The 18,254-nt window shown below is 42.1% G+C and overlaps 1 protein-coding gene across 7 annotated transcripts in view; it reads left to right on the forward strand.

The window, feature by feature from the left end:
- KITLG (KIT ligand) overlaps positions 1 to 11,680 on the forward strand; it is an 87,919-nt gene extending 76,239 nt beyond the window's left edge. For 3 of the 7 annotated variants that reach the window (XM_073327582.1, XM_073327587.1, XM_073327586.1), the window contains 2 exons: positions 2,674 to 2,750; positions 4,485 to 4,988. In XM_073327582.1, coding sequence (XP_073183683.1) covers positions 2,674 to 2,750; positions 4,485 to 4,566 — 159 coding nt within the window. In that variant the 3' untranslated portion in view covers positions 4,567 to 4,988. Of the gene's footprint in view, positions 1 to 2,673; positions 2,751 to 4,484; positions 4,989 to 5,010; positions 5,359 to 5,876; positions 5,958 to 7,075 lie in introns of those variants that run through there. The other 4 variants (XM_073327583.1, XM_073327588.1, XM_073327584.1 and 1 more) reach the window with 3 other exon arrangements.
- Positions 11,681 to 18,254: the final 6,574 nt, after the last annotated feature.

Here is an 18,254-nt window from a genome sequence, read left to right on the forward strand (position 1 = left end):
TTCCAGACTGTTCGTGCCCCAAATCTGCAGGCTCCACAGCAGCCCCCGAGGCAGGATTTTAGCACCCTCTTCACCCCCCCCCCAGCCTAGGTCTTACCCCCAGGAAGCATGGGGCTGCTCTGTCCCCTAGGCACCCTCCCCTGATGAGCCACCTCTCTGGCCATATTCGCTGAAGCCCCTGCAGTCAGGTTCCCTGGGCACTGGAGCACTGTGCATCCTTGGGGCTTAACCTTTTCCTGCCTGCACTGTAGCCCGTGGGACAGGAGGCAGCTGGGTTATGTCAGTGGCCAGCAGCAGCCTGGTGATGTTAGCTGCCTTTCGACATTCTGTGGGCAGAAAGAGACAAGCTGCTTCCAGCCACATGGGAGAGGGAGGAGAGGAGGAAAGAAGAGATGAGCTCTGCAAAGACACGGACCAGGTCATCCCTCCCCCAGCACAGTGCTGAAAGGCTGCTGTTGGCCACATTCTGGTGTGAACCCAGGCAGAAATCTGGGGCGGGGGAGCATGTGACCCTGTGTGCCCCCCACCCCATGCCGCCTCAGGAAGATGCGGCTACAGGTACCGGGAGAGGCTGGTCCATTCCAGGGGGCCCAGCCAGGCATGGAGGGTGGGGAACACCAGGAAGGGAGGCTCAGGTCAGTCAATCCCCCTGTGTGTGAAAGAGAGATGTATGGGGGGGGGGGTGTCACCTCTTCCTGTGTGAACCCTAAAGCCTTAGAGATAAGAACGTAAATTAAAAGAATCCAGCTACGCAGCATTTCTTTTTAATGGGCACAAGCAACTTGATGTTAATGTGAACGTTTGTACTGCATAGTTCTGATTGATTGCCGTTGAACTCGGTGGGCGAGTAATTTTACGAGGTATCCCATATTCAGCATAGGGAAATACGGTCATCCTACCTATAGCTAATCGTCGGCTTAGCAGATTGGTGGAGGATGGAGGTGAGCAGAGACCAGGCAACCTTGATATTGTCTGGCAGGTCAGCTAAAGAAGAGAATCTATTGCTGACGTCGCTGCAAAACCTGTTGGCTAAACCGGCACATGGAGAAGTGCATCAATGTCAAATTTCTTCATCATCGCAGAGGGCTTACCTGCTTGTCGGAGAGTCAGTGCCATGCGGGCAACCACTGGGTGGTGGTCTGTGTTCATAGCATATTATGCACCACCAAATACTCTACAGGAGGTGAAGAGACACCTATCACACGTGGGATGATGTCATCCAACTACTTCTGAGAGATGCCATAGTGAGAGATCCATGACATCTGGTATATGCATCACCACTTGAACCATGACCCAAGAATGGAAAGGTTCTGAGAGGCGCAGAATGTGAGCAAGCGGCAAGAGTTATCACTGGGTGTACGTGAACCGTAAAGACCAATAACCCATTCAAGCCCAATTCGCAGGGAGCCAATAACTGCATTTAGGTTTCCCAGGATCATGAGATTATTATGTGGAGGGACGGTGTGTACTAGAGATTCCAACTGATTGTAGAAATGACCTTTGACTAAATCAACAGATTCCTCTGTCGGTGCACAGACGACTATGACAGCGAGGTGACCATGCCGATGTTTAAGACGTGCAATAAGTAATCGAGATGACACAGGCATCCAGGTTATCAAGGAGGACATGGTCTCGCCTCGCAGTAGTAGTGCTACCCCATGTAAGTGGTTGGGGCTGCCGGAATACAGAAATAAAGAATCTTCCACCTCATGGCTTCCATGATCTATCAGCCTTGCTTCCATTAGGCCTGTGATTGATATGCCAAGATGATTGATTTCACCTGAGACAGTGACCTGATGACCACACCTGTAAAGAGTTGCAACATTCCAGATTGCAATTTTGATGAATTACTGCAGATCCCCGCTACAATTGAATACACTGTCACGGTATATTGCAGATATGCCTGCCGACATCGGAGGATGCATGCCCACTAGGGGGCTTTGGCACAAGCCCGTCATATTTGCACCAAAAGAGGATGGCACCGGCAAGGCCATCTACAGCTGGGAGTAGAGCAGGGGCTGTAACTGGTGCTGAGTGCCAGGTTATTCAAGTTGGTCAAAAAGTTATACCAGCAAACCCACCTAGCAGATGCACAAAATTATTTTACTGGTATAGATTATAACAGTTCCCAAATTATGTAAACTATACTGGCAAAAAAACATTTTTGCCAGCATCACTGTGTCTTACTGGGGATTTTGCCAGCATAGCCCCATCAGTTAGGGGTATGATTTTTATCACACTCCTAATGACATAGCTGTCCCAGCAAAACATTTAACAGTAGATCAGATTTAAGTTTCTATAGGTTCCAATCCTGCACAGCTTTAGAGGAGTAATCTTGCTCACACAAGGAGTTCCAGTTGATTTTGTAGGACTGGTTCTCACACTCTAACAATTAGGAGCTATTAACCTGGTATTGTACTTGGTTAAAAACATAACACTTCATTGAATATAAAATACATATAAATTCTGCTATCACACTTGCATGCATAACTCTGCTTGACTTCAGTGGGATGCATGTGAGCATCTGAAAGCGAGATTTGATTTATCTGGTACAAGAACATATTGATACTGAAAATAGAAAGGGAGACTTAAATGAATAATTATCATTTGTTTTGGTTATTTTTTTTAAAGTGTCACTATACAGTAATTATATCTGATGCACTTCCCTCGTAGAAAACACATCGCACACCCAGACCAGAAAGTGATGAAACAGCACAGTGTAATAACTGTCAAGAGGATAATGAGATAAGGTATTTTGCTTCACTGAAGTCTTTACATACTTGATTTTTCAAAGATGAGATGTATCATTTTTCTGTTTCTTAATGGTTTCTCTTGTTGTCTGAAAGGTGCACTTGGAAACAAAAAAAAAAAGTGCATATTACCAAGATTCTTGTCATAAAAATGTATTGGATAGAATTTGTGCCCAGAGTATGTCCCTTAAAGTGTGCTGCTACTCTAAATGTACGTATGTTTTTTCTGGATACAAAAAAACTCCATTAGGAGAACATTATTGTTGAAAGGTTAATCACTCAGAAGCCAGGGAGAAGTTCCATACTTGTAATGTCAAGGGAGGGAGTTCAGCTACTGAATTCTCAGCAAATGGCAAAATCTGCTTCCTGTGGTAGCAACTTCCCTTCAAAGGGGATCTTTTGCGGAATAAGATGGATTTAATATTCCTTCTGTAGCAGATTAAAAATGAAAGACTTGTAGGCCCAAGGGAGACCACCTGGGATCACATCCCTTCATCATATATGATTATCCTTCATCTTCACCTCTAGTTGTCAGTACTGAGACAGAAAAGGCTCATCTCTTCAGACTAACTTCCCCTTCTTCTATCAATAATTTTCCCTCTATGTAGTAGAAGACGGTGGAGAAAAGATACTGTCTGCATGTCAGCTTTCCCCTGGGGGAGGAGAGATGCCCCTCTCCTTTCTGAGTAGCAGCCGTGTTAGTCTGTATCCGCAAACAGAAAAGGAGTACTTGTGGCATCTAAGAGACTATCAAATGTATTTGAGCATAAGCTTTCATGAGCTACAGCTCACTTCATCGGATGCATGCAGTGGAAAATACAGTGGGGAGATTTTATATACACAGAGAACATGAAACCATGGGTGTTACCATACACACTGTAATGAGTGATCAGGTAAGGTGAGCTATTACCAGCAGGAGAGGGAAAAAAAACCTTCTGTAGTGATAATCAAGGTGGGCCATTTCCAGCAGTTGACAAGAACGTGTGAGGAACAGTAGGGGGGAAAAATAAACACGGGGAAATAGTTTCTCCTACTGGTTTTTGAATGTTATAATTCCTGACATCTAATTTGTGTCCATTTATTCTTTTACGCGGAGACTGTCTGGTTTGGCCAATGTACATAGCAGAGGGGCATTGCTGGCACATGATGCAATATATCACATTGGTAGATGTGCAGGTGAATGAGCCTCTGATAGTGTGGCTGATGTGATTAGGCCCTATGATGGTGTCCCGTGAATAGATATGTGGACACAGTTGGCAACGGGCTTTGTCCTCACCTATAACCCAGTTGGAGAACACTTCAATCTCTCTGGTCACTCAATTACAGACCTAAAAGTTGCAATTCTTCAACAAAAAAAAACTGCAAAAACAGACTTCAATGAGAGCCTTCTGAATTGGAATTAATTCGCAAACTCTGGACACCATTACATTAGCCTTGAATAAAGACTGGGAGTGCATGTGTCGTTACACAATGGAAATGGCCCACCTTGATTATCACTACAAAAAATATTTTTTTTTCTCTCCTGCTGGTAATAGCTCACCTTAGCTGATCACTCTCATTACAGTGTGTATGGTAACACCCATTGTTTCATGTTCTCTGTGTATATAAAATCTCCCCACTGTATTTTCCACTGCATGCATCCCATGAAGTGAGCTGTAGCTCACGAAAGCTTATGCTCAAATAAATTTGTTAGTCTCTAAGGTGCCACAAGTACTCCTATCCTTTCTGTTACAGACGGAGACCATGGTGCACTCCTCACAACTTCCTGCCCTCCTGCTGCTTGAATGAAGGACCCAGATGTTCCAGTGTTTCTTAGTATGGGGAAAGGGAAGGCAGGTCATGATGGCCTCTCTTCCCCTGGGGGGTTTTGGTAGCAGCAACAGCTGTAAGGGGAGGTTGGTAGATAGCAGCAGATGACTTTATTTCTTCCTTCTGTGCTTACTCCACAAGGGAGGTAGAATTTGCTAATGAAGGGGGAAATGATCAGTCCTATGAGATAAAACAGTGCTGAAAGACTGCCATACAGGAAGGGGAGCAGCTGGGTGGTATCTAGCCAATCCCAAAATATGATTGGATTTATGTAGAGACCAGCAATTGGAAATCGATTTTGCCATTCACTGTGCTATGAAGCACGGATTAATATTGTGAAAATTCACATGAGCCAACTTCAAATTTAACATTCATGTGAATATTCAGGTAGGTGTGTTCATCTTGAAATCTTTACCCTCTTCCTTAACTATTTTTTTTTTTATTCAATCAGTGAGAAGAAACAATTCCACAGACTTAGATGACCAATCATACTTTATGAACCCAAAGACTGAAATTTTCGGAGTGTTCAAACAATTTAGAATGGCTAACAAATTCATAAACATCAGCCTATGCATGGAGGATTAGTTAACATATTAAGGCTTACATTAATATAGATATCATTCGCAACAAAAAACTCATCCCACTTTAGTACAGTGACTAATAAAGCTGAACATCTTCCCCTTGACACCACAGGTAGAATGAAAAAAATTGAGACACAGTTCAATGCAAGAGACTACCTCTCCAAAAAATTCAAATTGGCTGTTTTCCCCATCAAGTCTTTTTAAACATATACAATATTTTCTCCTAAAAAGAAAAGGAGTACTTGTAGCACTTTAGAGACTAACCAATTTATTTGAGCATAAGCTTTCGTGAGCTACAGCTCACTTCATCGGAAGCATACTGTGGAAATTGCAGAAGACATTATATACACAGAGACCATGAAACAATACCTCCTCCCACCCCACTCTCCTGCTGGTAATAGCTTATCTAAAGTGAGCTGTAGCTCACGAAAGCTTATGCTCAAATAAATTGGTTAGTCTCTAAGGTGCCACAAGTACTCCTTTTCTTTTTGCGAATACAGACTAACACGGCTGTTACTCTGAAACCTGTCAATATTTTCTCCTACCATCCCATCACAAAGTTTTGATCTTCTACTGTAATTAAGTAGCACTTATTAGTGCTCAAACACTATTTGACCGCAAACACTGTGGTGATGCTTGTTAATGTATTTATTTTAACTAGCAGATGCAGCCATTAATTGCCACCATTCCCTGAAATTTTAGCACAATGGAAATAAATTTATTTTATGTCTTCCAGTATGTTGCAGCAAAGAGAAAAAGAGCTCTTACAAGTGTAACTGTTGCTTTTTTCCAACACTGTTACTGTTTTCATGTACTGGTAAGTCCTTAAACATGACAGTATGACAGATTCCTACCACAAACTTCATAAATTTTGTCAGCTGAAATTTACGGTGTCTATTCTGTGAAGCCACATCTAAAGCTAACTTTGTATTAGTCAGCTTAGCCTACTTGTAAGACAGTCTTATTGCACATATAATTATCCTGTGTTCTGAATTTAGTTATTTAACTTGCAGCCAGCCCTCTCAATATCACAGTGGGAGACAAAGATCCCAAAATGAGGGACAGCTCTCACTTCCTCCTTTGGTGTGACAGCCAATTGAAGTCATAGGCCCTTCATTGAAAATTTCCAACCCTCACTCCCCAAGTCCCTCTTCAGCTGCAGTGCTATATCATGAAGAGACAGGCTGTCTCAGAATAGTTTATAATATAAATATATTATCCTGAATGCAATAGATGAGTGGGGGAAATAACAGAAAGTAGGGAAAACGTTCCACAGGGGAAGAATATTTACAGAATATACTGATGTGATTCCAGATATGAAATACTATACTGCTAAGCTATTGGACTGTTCTGCATCATTGTCAAACTCTATATTTATCCAGGACCTTCATTCATGAAGCATTAGTATCATATTGGTATTAACTTGGCCACCTAGTTGTGTGGGAGAAAAAAGCACATGGATTTTATTTTCAAACAATACTGTAAAAGAAAATGCCAAAATATTTTGCTTTGACTACATGATTTCCATAACCAATTAATTTACTCTAGAAGACCAGCTTGCCTTTCATTTTAACTTTTTTTAAAAGCTCTATTGTTAAGGCTTCCCTGTACTGCAACTGTACAACAATCCTGCAAATACACATATGAGCAGTCCCTTTAAATTCAACAGGACTACTCGTGTGTGTATGCAGGAACAGGGTCTAAATGCATTCTGTGCCCAGGATTGGGAAGCTAGAGGAATTGTACATTAACTCTAATTGGGGCCCCTTTAAAAATGTTTGGCAATGTGCTTTGGGATGAAAGAATGTACATACAAGTTATTTCATTATTTATTTCTATAAAGAAAGTATTATATTTCTCTGCTAGGCTTCTACTACTTATTAATGAGTATGAGAAACCAGCAAAAATACAATTTTCTTTCCCCCCCACCCCCAGGCAGCCAACAGTTCCATGTTTGCTTCATAAATGAAGCAACTTTAAGCATATTCATATTCCTTCTGGAGTGACAGACTGAGTCTGCATTGGTTGCTGCCTAGGATCCATATCGATTCAAAGAGATGAGGGCGAAGTGTGTGTGTGTGTGTTACTGTGAAACCAACACTGAATTGAATAGCATCAAGAAGAGTATGCTGTGAGCAGGACTGTATGTTATTCAAATACCTACCTTGTGTGGAATTGTAACTGTATAGTCCTTACAGCTGATTCTGGCAAAGGAAGTACATGGCCTGAACAAAAGACATCTTTCTTTCAAATGCCGCCAGATACATGTAATCTTTGAAAGTCATAAGGAAGATTGTATTCTTAATTTACATCCTGTGTCCTCTTGCTTACCCTGATGCCTACAAATGGAGTACTCTGAATTGAAAAAGAAAATGCAGAAATGGATACAAAAACATACTCTGCAGTACTGTTGTAAAAAACTTGCCAGTCAGGTGGTGCAATGGACCAGTGTGCTACCCTTTCACTTCTAAGAAACTGGTTTAATATCTAGCAAAGGTCATATGTAAAATGAGAGGTGGTCTCTGTCTTGTGCCAGGTGGATGTATGTCCATCTCAAAAATCCTCCACAGAACTTGTTTGGGCTGGTGGTCTCCATTTAGGAGAAGCAAAGAATGGATCAAAAAGAAGTAAAGCGGAAGTGACGGTAGCAGGATGGAGCTTTGACAGCATTAGAAGAAACTGTTGGATGTGTGAAGACTCCAGTTAACATTCCAGCCATAGAATGGGGAGGGGAAACAAAGAATTTGAATTGCATTCAACATCTGAAATAACACTAAACGCAAGAAACCTTTTCTAAATATTGATGATGCATGCCACTGATTCCTTGGCTTGTATAAGATGTAGGAAATGTGGAAGATACTGAGAATGAATTTATTAATTACTGCTGACATACAGTAAAAGCTATTTGTATTGTGTTTTAAATTACTAATAATGTTTTATTTTTTAATCTGGCATTCTCCTTTTCTTTTTTTTTCTTTTTTTTTTTTTAAGATGAAATCTAGTCAAGGTATGAAAGCTTTATTTCTGGTTGTCCTCAGTGTCTACTGCTATTATTAAATACATGGACTACAGAAACAAAACTGATAAAAAATTAAGTCTTTTTCAGGCATGCATTTTTAAGGAGGCACTAAAAATACTATACTGAAACTTGCAATATGCGTTTTATGCATCCCATTTGTACAGGCTCTTTCCAGATAAACTACTTATCTATTTTAAAGTTGTCTGCTGCAGAAAGTAGGAATGTCTCACCCCAAATGACAAACTGCCTAACAGCTGACTATTAACCCAATAACAGTTTTAATTCAAATATGTCTAAAATATTTTGTTTTAATGTCTTCATAAAGCTCACTATATCTTAGATGTACTTTTATTTAAACTTTTAAAAGAACTCATGGATGCTTTAGTTATTTCCTTAATCTGCTATGAACTATATGTCAAAGGAATTTGCTATATATAGGGTCAAGTAATTATTAAGACATTTGAGTGCCACAATGTACAAAAAGTATTATGGTCAGTGATGGAGATTACAGACATGTAGAGACACTTTGGGTGGAAACTTGGCAAGTCAGTGGCAAACTCCTATTGATTTCAGTGGGGTCAAAATTTGCCCGTTAGGTCTAGTTTTCATTTACACTAAGTCCAGTTTTCAGTGTTTTAGCAGTGATCCTCAGCCGGTGTAAACTGTCATAGCTCTATTAAAGTCAATGGAGCTATGATAATTTACAACAGCTGAGGATCTGTCCTTACAGCAGGTCAAAGAGGCTTTTGTGTAAGTCAGAATTGGGCCCTAATATCCTGACTTTCATTAGGTGCTGGAGCATCTACCATTTCAATTGAAATAAATGGGAGAAGTTCAGCACCTCTAAAAATCAAACCCTTGGCAACTTTTAGCACTACGGAAAACCAAGCAGTAGAATTCTCCATCTGTAGCAGCTTAGTGTGACACAATAATGTATGTGCCTGTATTTACTGGTCCCTTAGACTAGTATTTGATGCCTACTTTAAAAGTTCCACTTTTTGAATCTTAGCATGACCGAATGTTTGTTTGGGAACTTGCACCTAGAGCCCCGCAGCGGGACTAGGATCCTGCAGAACCCGCTGCCATAATAGCAGGAGTGGGTAAAATGTCCTTTGTTGCTGGAAGGATTGGGTGGGCCAAAAAAAAAAAAGACTGTCATAATTTGTGGGAAAACACTAAATATCTCGTCAGTTTGGAATAAATAGAATTTCAGCAATGTAAAGCAAGTTTCTTTTTATTTTAAATAAAGGTTTTAATGCTTAAATTTAAGCAAGGGATAGAAAGATTTGATGTCTATTATAACAGGAGTTAAATGTATTTTCACATGGTTTAAGCAAGCTTTGTTTTATTCTTTTAGTGGTTAAAAATTGTCTGAATTTTGTGTGTGTGTGTTAACCCACTGTTGTTTGTTTTAATAGCTTGGAGGGAATCTCTCTCACACAAGATTTGCAGAATCTAAGGTTTTTGAGGGTGGGAGTGGAATAAAAAATGCAAGAAACAATGCGGGAGCAGGTGAGAGTGGGTCCTGCAGAAGCAGGATTAAAAAAATAACCGCATTCAGGGCTCTGCTTGCCCCTTACTGGTTGTGTTGAGATAGAGGAAATGTGCCCATAATAAATGGCAACAAATATCACTGAACACTTGACAAAAATGTTAGACAATAAACATTTCCCAGTTGCTGCAATCTACAGTATTTTCTCAAGAAAACTGAATGCATTTGGAATCTTGTAGCGGTTTTCTTAGCTTCTGTAATGGAACAAAACCCAATGTTATTCAACTACCTTAATTGTTCATAAAGATGCTATTTTTCCAAACTGAATATTTGAGGAAAATTAACAGTAATAAAACATGAAGCATTTGGAGTAATACATCTTGATGTGTCTCAAATTAGGCTTTGAAGTTCAAATTACAGTTTTTTGTTGAGTTCATTTTACCCTTGATAACAATGAATAGTGCATTTATAAATTGATATAAAATTTGCCTCCAAATGCAATGCTACTAAACAGTAACAGTCTTAAAGCTTAGTTATAAGACGGGGTTTATAACAATGCCACACACATTCATCTTTGCCACAGAACAAGGTAAATTTGAGGCTGAATGACATTCATGTATCCCTGAAACAGCACCCATGTACAATCCTTCTGACAACACAAAGTTTACACAATCATAATTGTTCTCATTTGGAATGGAAACATCCATTAGCACAAAGTGCAATAGCATCACGTGAAGCATTTGAGCTGGATAATCAATTTGACAGCTCATGGCTTTTCCTTCATTTTTATCCGACTTACCAGGTGTTTGGGCCTTCTGAGAGGAGTATCACAAACCTGAATAAATTTAAATATTTCTAAATAGGGTAGATTGTTTGGCATTTGGAAATCTAATAAGATATATATGTAAATTGTTATAAAGGGCCTGATTCTGCTACCTGTTGTGTAGAATTTACTCCATGCATGGTGTCAGTCATCTGCCAATTTACAAAAAGCAGTTGATATCACTGGGACCACTGCTGGAGTAAGTTGCTACTCAGTGGGAGTAATGGTGGCAGAAGGAGGCCCTTAATTACTTTTGCCTATCTTGTAAGTAGTTGTGCAATTCCTGAGTACAAATAAATGTTAAAATCCTTCATTTTTAGGAAGGGTCAGACCTTGTCTTGTTGTGATTAGAAAATGAGTGTCCATTTATTAAAATGGAGTGCTTTGTTGTATTAAAGTCAACCTAAATTATTCTCAGATCTCAGTGGATTTTGTAAGGAAGAAACATTTGGAAGTTTCCTTGGGAGAAGCTGAACTTTGCATGCTATTAATAGCAGCTTTGTGAGAATAAAAAGCAGCTAATGGTATACTGCAAAATTCAATGTGCTCTTTTAGAAGTGTGTTTACTTGAATAAATTAATGGTACTTATTTAGTCATGAAGTCATTTTATAAGAGCTTTTAAAAACTAATGTGCTCTTCCATGGGACATGTATAAAAACATCTTAAACTTGCACATTTTCTAGACTCTGATCTTCACCACCTGTGTATTTTCTGTTGCTATCCATTTGTAATAGTGAAACTGCTCAGCACACACAACACAACTGTTAATTTGAAAAGTTAACAGTGTACTACTCTAGCTATTTTCAATGAGATTTGCATTTAAGAATTATCCAGAAATTTTCTCCAGATCGAAGTTGATTCAACTATGTATTTAAAATAGATGTACAGTAATACTGGCATGTTGCTATTATATTAGCAAATAGTTGGGATGTGGAGATTTCAGACTCTTTAGAGACAGAGGCACAGACATTGGTGGTTGCGTCATGTGAGAGAGTTTGTATATTTTGGTGTAAATAACAACACAATCTTGCATAGTTACATTCTGACTGAAAGGTTAAGCAACAAGGTTTATAAAATGTGATATGTGTGTGTATATATATGTCCTCTTAAAAATAGATGTATACCCTGATCCTTTTTTATACTGGTTTGAAAATGGAATTACATTATATACATATACTTTATTGTTCTAAATAAAGATTTTATGCACTGCCATGATATGAGTACATTGTCTTCACTCAGTCATATTCATGATCTCTCATAAATCCTGGCATATTCTTAAATGGATTTAATGGTATTCTAGACCCCTTTGCATGGAGACTCTATTAAGTAATGTGCAGATATTTCAGAAATAAAATTCTATGAAGTCTTAAGACGCGTTATACCCATTATCAAGCTTCTAGTGCCAACACACATTTTTATTTGTGATTCAGGACACTACACGCAGACCTCAGATTAAAAATTATTGTAGCTCCTTAAGGGTATGTCTACATAGCAATTAAAAACCTGCAGCTGGCCTGGGTCAGTTGGCTCAGACTCATGGCTTTTGGCTGTGGTAAATTGTGTAAAATTGTGGTGTAAACATTCAGGCTTAGGCTGGAGCCTGGACTCTGGGGTCCTCCCCTCTCACTGGGTCCCAGAGCTTGGGCTCCATCTTCAGCCTGAACGTCTACACCACAATTTTACAGCCACACAGCCCAAGCCGTGTGAACCTTAGTCAGCTGACCCAGGCCAGCTGTGGGTGTTCAATTGCTGTGTAGACATACCCAGAAGAGGACAAATACAAATCTCAGCCACTTAGGGTAACTTTCCAAGTCGCATATAGATATTCATCATTTGGGTCAAATGCTGGTACTTTGGTTTCAATTGCCATGGAAAAAAAATTGTGAACGCAAGGTGTTTTACAATGTCTATTTTTGGAAAGAGGTAATTTATAGTCTAAAACCTGAAATGTTCTATAGAGTTGAGAGAATCCCTTATTTGCTGTATTTTGTACTTTATTTTACATAATTGTGGGTCTCCAAGAAGATGTAAGTCATATTATATTCAAAGATGAATAAGAAATAAATTGTTTGTTCCTTTCCCTCAGAGGAAGGATTTCTCCCCAGAATCAAAGGCCACTTAATGTAGTGTCCCCAGCTTATAGCTAGCAGAAAAGTAACACTTAGCATTATAACAATATGAATTGCATTACAGCAATGTAGTTTAACAGTTTAGTGCCAAATGGAGCTACACTGATTTACACCAGCTGAGATTGTGACCCACTGGCTCCAAGATCATTTTAGTGTATGTTAGCATAGAATTGTTTTCTGCAGGAACTACTTAATTTATATTTTTGCAGAAAGTTCCTGAATGATAACAATTGACAATTTTTATTTTTAATGAAGATGGGTTGGTTCAGGATTTCACATTTTACTGCAGCTTATAAAGTTCCAGCTTCTTACCCCTTTCATGTAACTATTGGTGGTAGAAATTCTTCCAAAGTTCAAAACTATTCTAAAAGAGCTGAAGTTTCCCCACAGCTGCACTGGCCATGTGCTAACACAATCAAAATTTTAGATTGTAAAATGCATAAAAGAAATTCACATGCGCTGCTGAATCCCAGAGGTATGAAGAGTAAGGGCCTCCACCATACTCCCAAAAAGATTATTTCAACACAATACAGGAGCATTTACCATAAGCAATTACTGCTCTCCTGATTTGTGGCCTTTTCTGCACAATCCCATGACAAGAAAACAGGAATTAAAAATGCAGACATGATTTTCTCCGGGCTTGGGCTTCCAGCCAAATTCAGGGCAATTATCTTTCTTTTTTTGTCACAATGTGACATATTTCTTGAGCTCATGGAATAATATTCCATTGAGATCACAGAAGCTTCTTTGTTTATTTGTTGTGTATTGTGCTTTTCAGAATAGTAAAATATGCCAAATTGAAGTTAAGCTGGAAGGCAACCTGTAGCTTTTATCAGTTTAACTATTACAAGTATCAAAATGTCATGTTACAAATTTCTCCTTATCATCACTTATATTGTGACTGATCATTACTAGGACTCATTGGCTATTTAATCTGTCATGTCCCTGAAGTTAAATATTTAGACTACCCTTCTATGAGACAATGCTGTCAGCATGAACAAGACAGGAAACAACCTTCACCTTTGTAGACAACAAAGCCAATTAACAGCATCAACTAAGGCAGAGAGGAAGTGTCTAAATTCTTGAATGACTCCCTGAGAACAATACTGCAAACTTTCTTGGGCAGTTGCCCCTTTGCCAAAGCTTGGGTGAAAAGCATCCCAGTGAAGTAGTTAAATCGCTCTGTAGCTCGTGGACATAGATTACTACTTGTTTTGTACCGTTCCACAATTTTCTGGCACTGTAAAACTTGCAAATGTTTTCTAGACTTATTTATAATGCTGTACCATAAGTATCAGACAGGTGATTGATCAACTTCACTCCAGTACAGCCGGTGGCTATTTAATTCTATAAGTAGCTGATGGGGGGGAAATATTTAATAACACACTCTTCAATCTAGCAGAGAAAGGTTTAACACAATCCAATGGCTGGAAGTTGAAGCTAGACATATTCAGAGTGAAAATAAGGTGTAATTTTTTAACAGTGAGAGTAATTAATCATCAGAACAATTCACCAAGGATCATGTCAATATTTAAATGGAGATTGCATGTTTTTCTAACAGAGAAGCTCTAGGGATTATTTGGGGGAAATTCTATAGCCTGTGTTATACAGGAGGTCAGACTACATGATCAGAATGGTCACTACTGGCCTTGGAATCCATGAAACCTATGAGAAAAGGTATTAAAAAACCAGGGCATGTTAAGAAAAGAAGACTGAGGGGACACCAGATGACAGTCTTAAAATATGTTAAGGGGTGTTATAAAGAGGACGGTGATCAATTGTTTTCCATGTCCACGAGAAGTAATGGGCTAAATCTGCAGCAAGAGCAATTCAGGTTATATATTAGGATAAACTTTCGAACTATAGGAATAGTTAAATAGTGGAATAGGCTTCCAAAAGAGGTTGTGGAATCCCCATCAATGGAGATTTTTTAAGAACAAGGTTAGGCAAATGCAAATGGGATGGTTTAGGTTAACTTGGTCCTGCCTCAGCACAGGGGTCTGGACTTGACTTCTTGAGGTCCCTTCCAGCCCTATATTTCAATGATTCTACAACTTATTAAGCTTTCAGATAAAATCACTGATACCCACAAAAACATAAAACCAAGAAATATGGATACAGGAAGGTGTGCTTTGGTTTAGCCAGGTTAAAAGAAAACTACCTTTGATTTTGAATGCATGGCCCAGAGAAAAGTGAAAAAAATCACCAAACCTCTTTAGGCAAGTACTAAACTACGGGTTCATAAACTTCTATTACATGGACAACATCTTAATAGCAAGATTGTTCTGTCAACTGACTTTCCATTAACCATTGCTAAGGCTCCGTGTTGGTCACAGATTCTGAGACTTCCCCTGACTTCTGCAGCAGCCGGTGTGCCTGAGCAGCTCGGGCAGCCCCTGGGCCAGGCACACCGGCCACTGCTGGGGCAGTCTCGGGCCCCCTGCACCCCAACAGCAGGAGTTTGGGTGTGTGGGGGCTCAGGGCTGGTGGTTGGGGTGTGGGGTGGTGCTTACCTGTGGGGAGACTCCGGGGCAGGGAGACAGCAATGCCCCCCACTCCGTTCCTAGTTCCATGTGCTGCCTCTGCCTGCAGGCACTGCCCCTGGAGCTCCCATTGGCCGCAGTTCCCAGCCAATGGGAACTGCAGAACCAGGGCTTGGGGTGGAGTGGAGGCAGCACAGTGGAGAATCTGCACTATGTGGCCAACCACTTCTCTGCAAGCTGCCAGCAGTGCTTTCAGACCACAATTTTATAACATAATCAGTGCTCTGAAGAGGGTGTTGAACTTAGAGGAAGCAAAATATGTAGGAATGTATTTAAATAAAGAATACTAAAGGACTGCACACTTTGTTGATTATGTAAGCTGAACTGTACACCGAGCTAGAACCCACAACCCCAGTATAAACTGGGGGAGGTTGAAAACCGGACCCCTGGCAATCCTACCCCCTGCCCCTGCTGCTCACACCTCTTTGCCTCCTCCGCCAAGCTGACAAGATCCCCAGTGGGTGAAGGTGCTGGCCAGAGTGGGAGGGGTGAGAAGTTTCCAACAGCCTCATTTCCACACAAAAAAAACAGGCCGACAGAATGCCCATTGGGTGCTCCAGGCAGAGGAGGTTCTCTGACCCCCCTAAGCCTCACTCCTCTCTTCAGAATGACTCTGCTCCCAGGCTTCCACGGGCCTCTGTGAGGTCACTGCCTCACTCTTGTATCCAGAGCCTGGATAATCCTAACACCATGGGCGACGCGTGACTCCTCCGTTTGAGGAGGCTGGGCGTGCCTGGACTGTGGCCCTGTCCCGAGGCCCATCCATGCTCAGCTCCCTCCCCCGAGCCCCCCTACCCGCTTCTCGTGCCTCTTCCCCCAAGACCCCCAAGGGTTGCCAACTTTCTAATTGCTGAAAACCAAAGGCCCTTTCCCCGTCCCCTGCCCAGACTCTTCCCCCAAAGCCCTGCCCCCGCTCACTCTCTCCCCCATCTCCATCACTCATGCCCCCCTCCATCTCTGCCAGCCCCACCTCCTCTGCCAGCCTCCCCCCTCGCCCCACTGCCCCTCCAACCCCTCTCCCCAGCCCCGGCCCCTCGGGGCACCTGGGGCATGGTGGGGCAGAAGGGGGATGGATGGGATCTCCCCCCAGCAGTGGCAGCACCTACCTCTTGGAGCCTGGTCCAGAAGCCAGCCACTGGCATCAGCAGCTGAGCAGAGAGCAGCTCCTCCATGTGGCTTCAGCCTCAGCTGCTGCTCTTTCCGCCCCCAGGGACAGAGGCCAATTACTGAAGCTAACTGGACTTTTAGCATCAGGTCAGCTGTGCTGATTGGATACTGCCAGGTTCCCTTTTTGACCACATGTTCTGGTTGAAAACCAGACCCCTGGCAATCCTACCCCCTGCTACTGCTGCTCACGCCTCCTTGCCCCCTCCACCAAGGCCTTCCTCCCTGCCCCGCCCCCACCTGCCCCTTCCCCCAAGGCCTTCCGTCCACTGCTCACGCTTCTTCTCCTCCTCCCCCAAGACACCCACCCGCCCACTGCTTCCTCCTCTTCGCCCCCCGCCCCCAAGACCCTCATACGAGCGGAGCAGGGACGGGAAGATGCAGAGCAAGGGTGGGGACTTTGGGGGAAGATGACGAGTGGGGCCTCGGGATGAACCGTGGGCAGGGCCATGGTCAGGGCCCCTTTCGGCAGCAGTGTGTTCCAAATGTGGTGGGCCAGTTGTTTGGGCAGATTTAGCCTCCCCAGGCCTTTTATCCCCACCTCCATGCATAACACTCAGATTAGTGGAAATCAAAAACAGTGGGAAAATGATAGGATTCTGCCCATTGAACATTCCCCCAAAATTGTGTAATTGGTCAGATGTGGTTTTCAAAAGTTATTGCATTATTGACAGAAAAATGCCATTGAGTTGAGTGTTAGGCCTCATAATCCGAAGTGTGACTGAACTGCAGGGAGTGTGAAGACTGAGAAGAAAAGAACACCGTAAAGGTTAGCTATATAGAACTAAGGGATCAGAAGGAGGAAAAGTAAAGCACTGACAAACAGGCCCAGCAGCAGTGTTTACTGAAGTGACAATGGGCTAGATCCACAAAGGGATTTAGCCATTACAATGCTCAATGTAGCAATGCCTAACTTATAGGTACCTTACCACACACTGGAATCCACAGACCCAAGATGAGTGCCTAGGTTCCTACACAAAGCCTGGGGAGAGAGAGATGTCTAAGAATAGAATCCACAAAAGCCAGTAGGCTGAGCAGTGAGTCATCTAAGATAGTCAATAGGAAAGAGACGGGCTCCACCTAACGAAGAGAGGGAAGACCATCTTCGCGAGCAGGCTGGCTAACCTACTGAGGAGGGCTTTAAACTAGGTTCACCGGGGGAAGGAGATCAAAGCTCTGAGGTAGGTGGGGAAGCGGGATACCGGGAGGAAGCACGAGCAGGAGCATGTGAGAGGGGAGGGTTCCTGCCTCATACTGAGAATGAGGGGCGATCAGCGGGTTATCTCAAGTGCCTATATACAAATGCACAAAGCCTAGGAAACAAGCAGGGAGAACTGGAGGTCCTGGCAAAGTCAGGGAATTATGATGTGATTGGAATAACAGAGACTTGGTGGGATAACTCGCATGACTGGAGTACTGTCATGGATGGGTATAAACACTTCAGGAACGACAGGGAGGCCAGAAAAGGTGGGGGAGTTGCACTGTATGTAAGGAAGCAGTATGACTGCTCAGAGCTCAAGTATGAAACTGCAGAAAAACCTGAGAGTCTCCCTACCTACATGCCTCCAGCTTTCACCCTGACCACACCACACGATCCATTGTCCACAGCCAAGCTCTGCGATACAACCGCATTTGCTCCAACCCCTCAGACGGAGACAAACACCTACAAGATCTCTATCAAGCATTCTTACAACTACAGTACCCACCTGCAGAAGTGAAGAAACAGATTGATAGAGCCAGAAGAGTTCCCAGAAGTCACCTAGTACAGGACAGGCCTAACAAAGAAAATAACAGAACGCCACTAGCCGTCACCTTCAGCCCCCAACTAAAACCCCTCCAACGCATTATCAAGGATCTACAACCTATCCTGAAGGATGACCCAACACTCTCACAAATCTTGGGAGATAGGCCAGTCCTTGCCTATAGACAGCCCCCCAACCTGA

Source organism: Lepidochelys kempii, chromosome 1 (assembly GCF_965140265.1).
Source record: "Lepidochelys kempii isolate rLepKem1 chromosome 1, rLepKem1.hap2, whole genome shotgun sequence".
Lineage (NCBI taxonomy): Eukaryota > Metazoa > Chordata > Testudines > Cheloniidae > Lepidochelys > Lepidochelys kempii.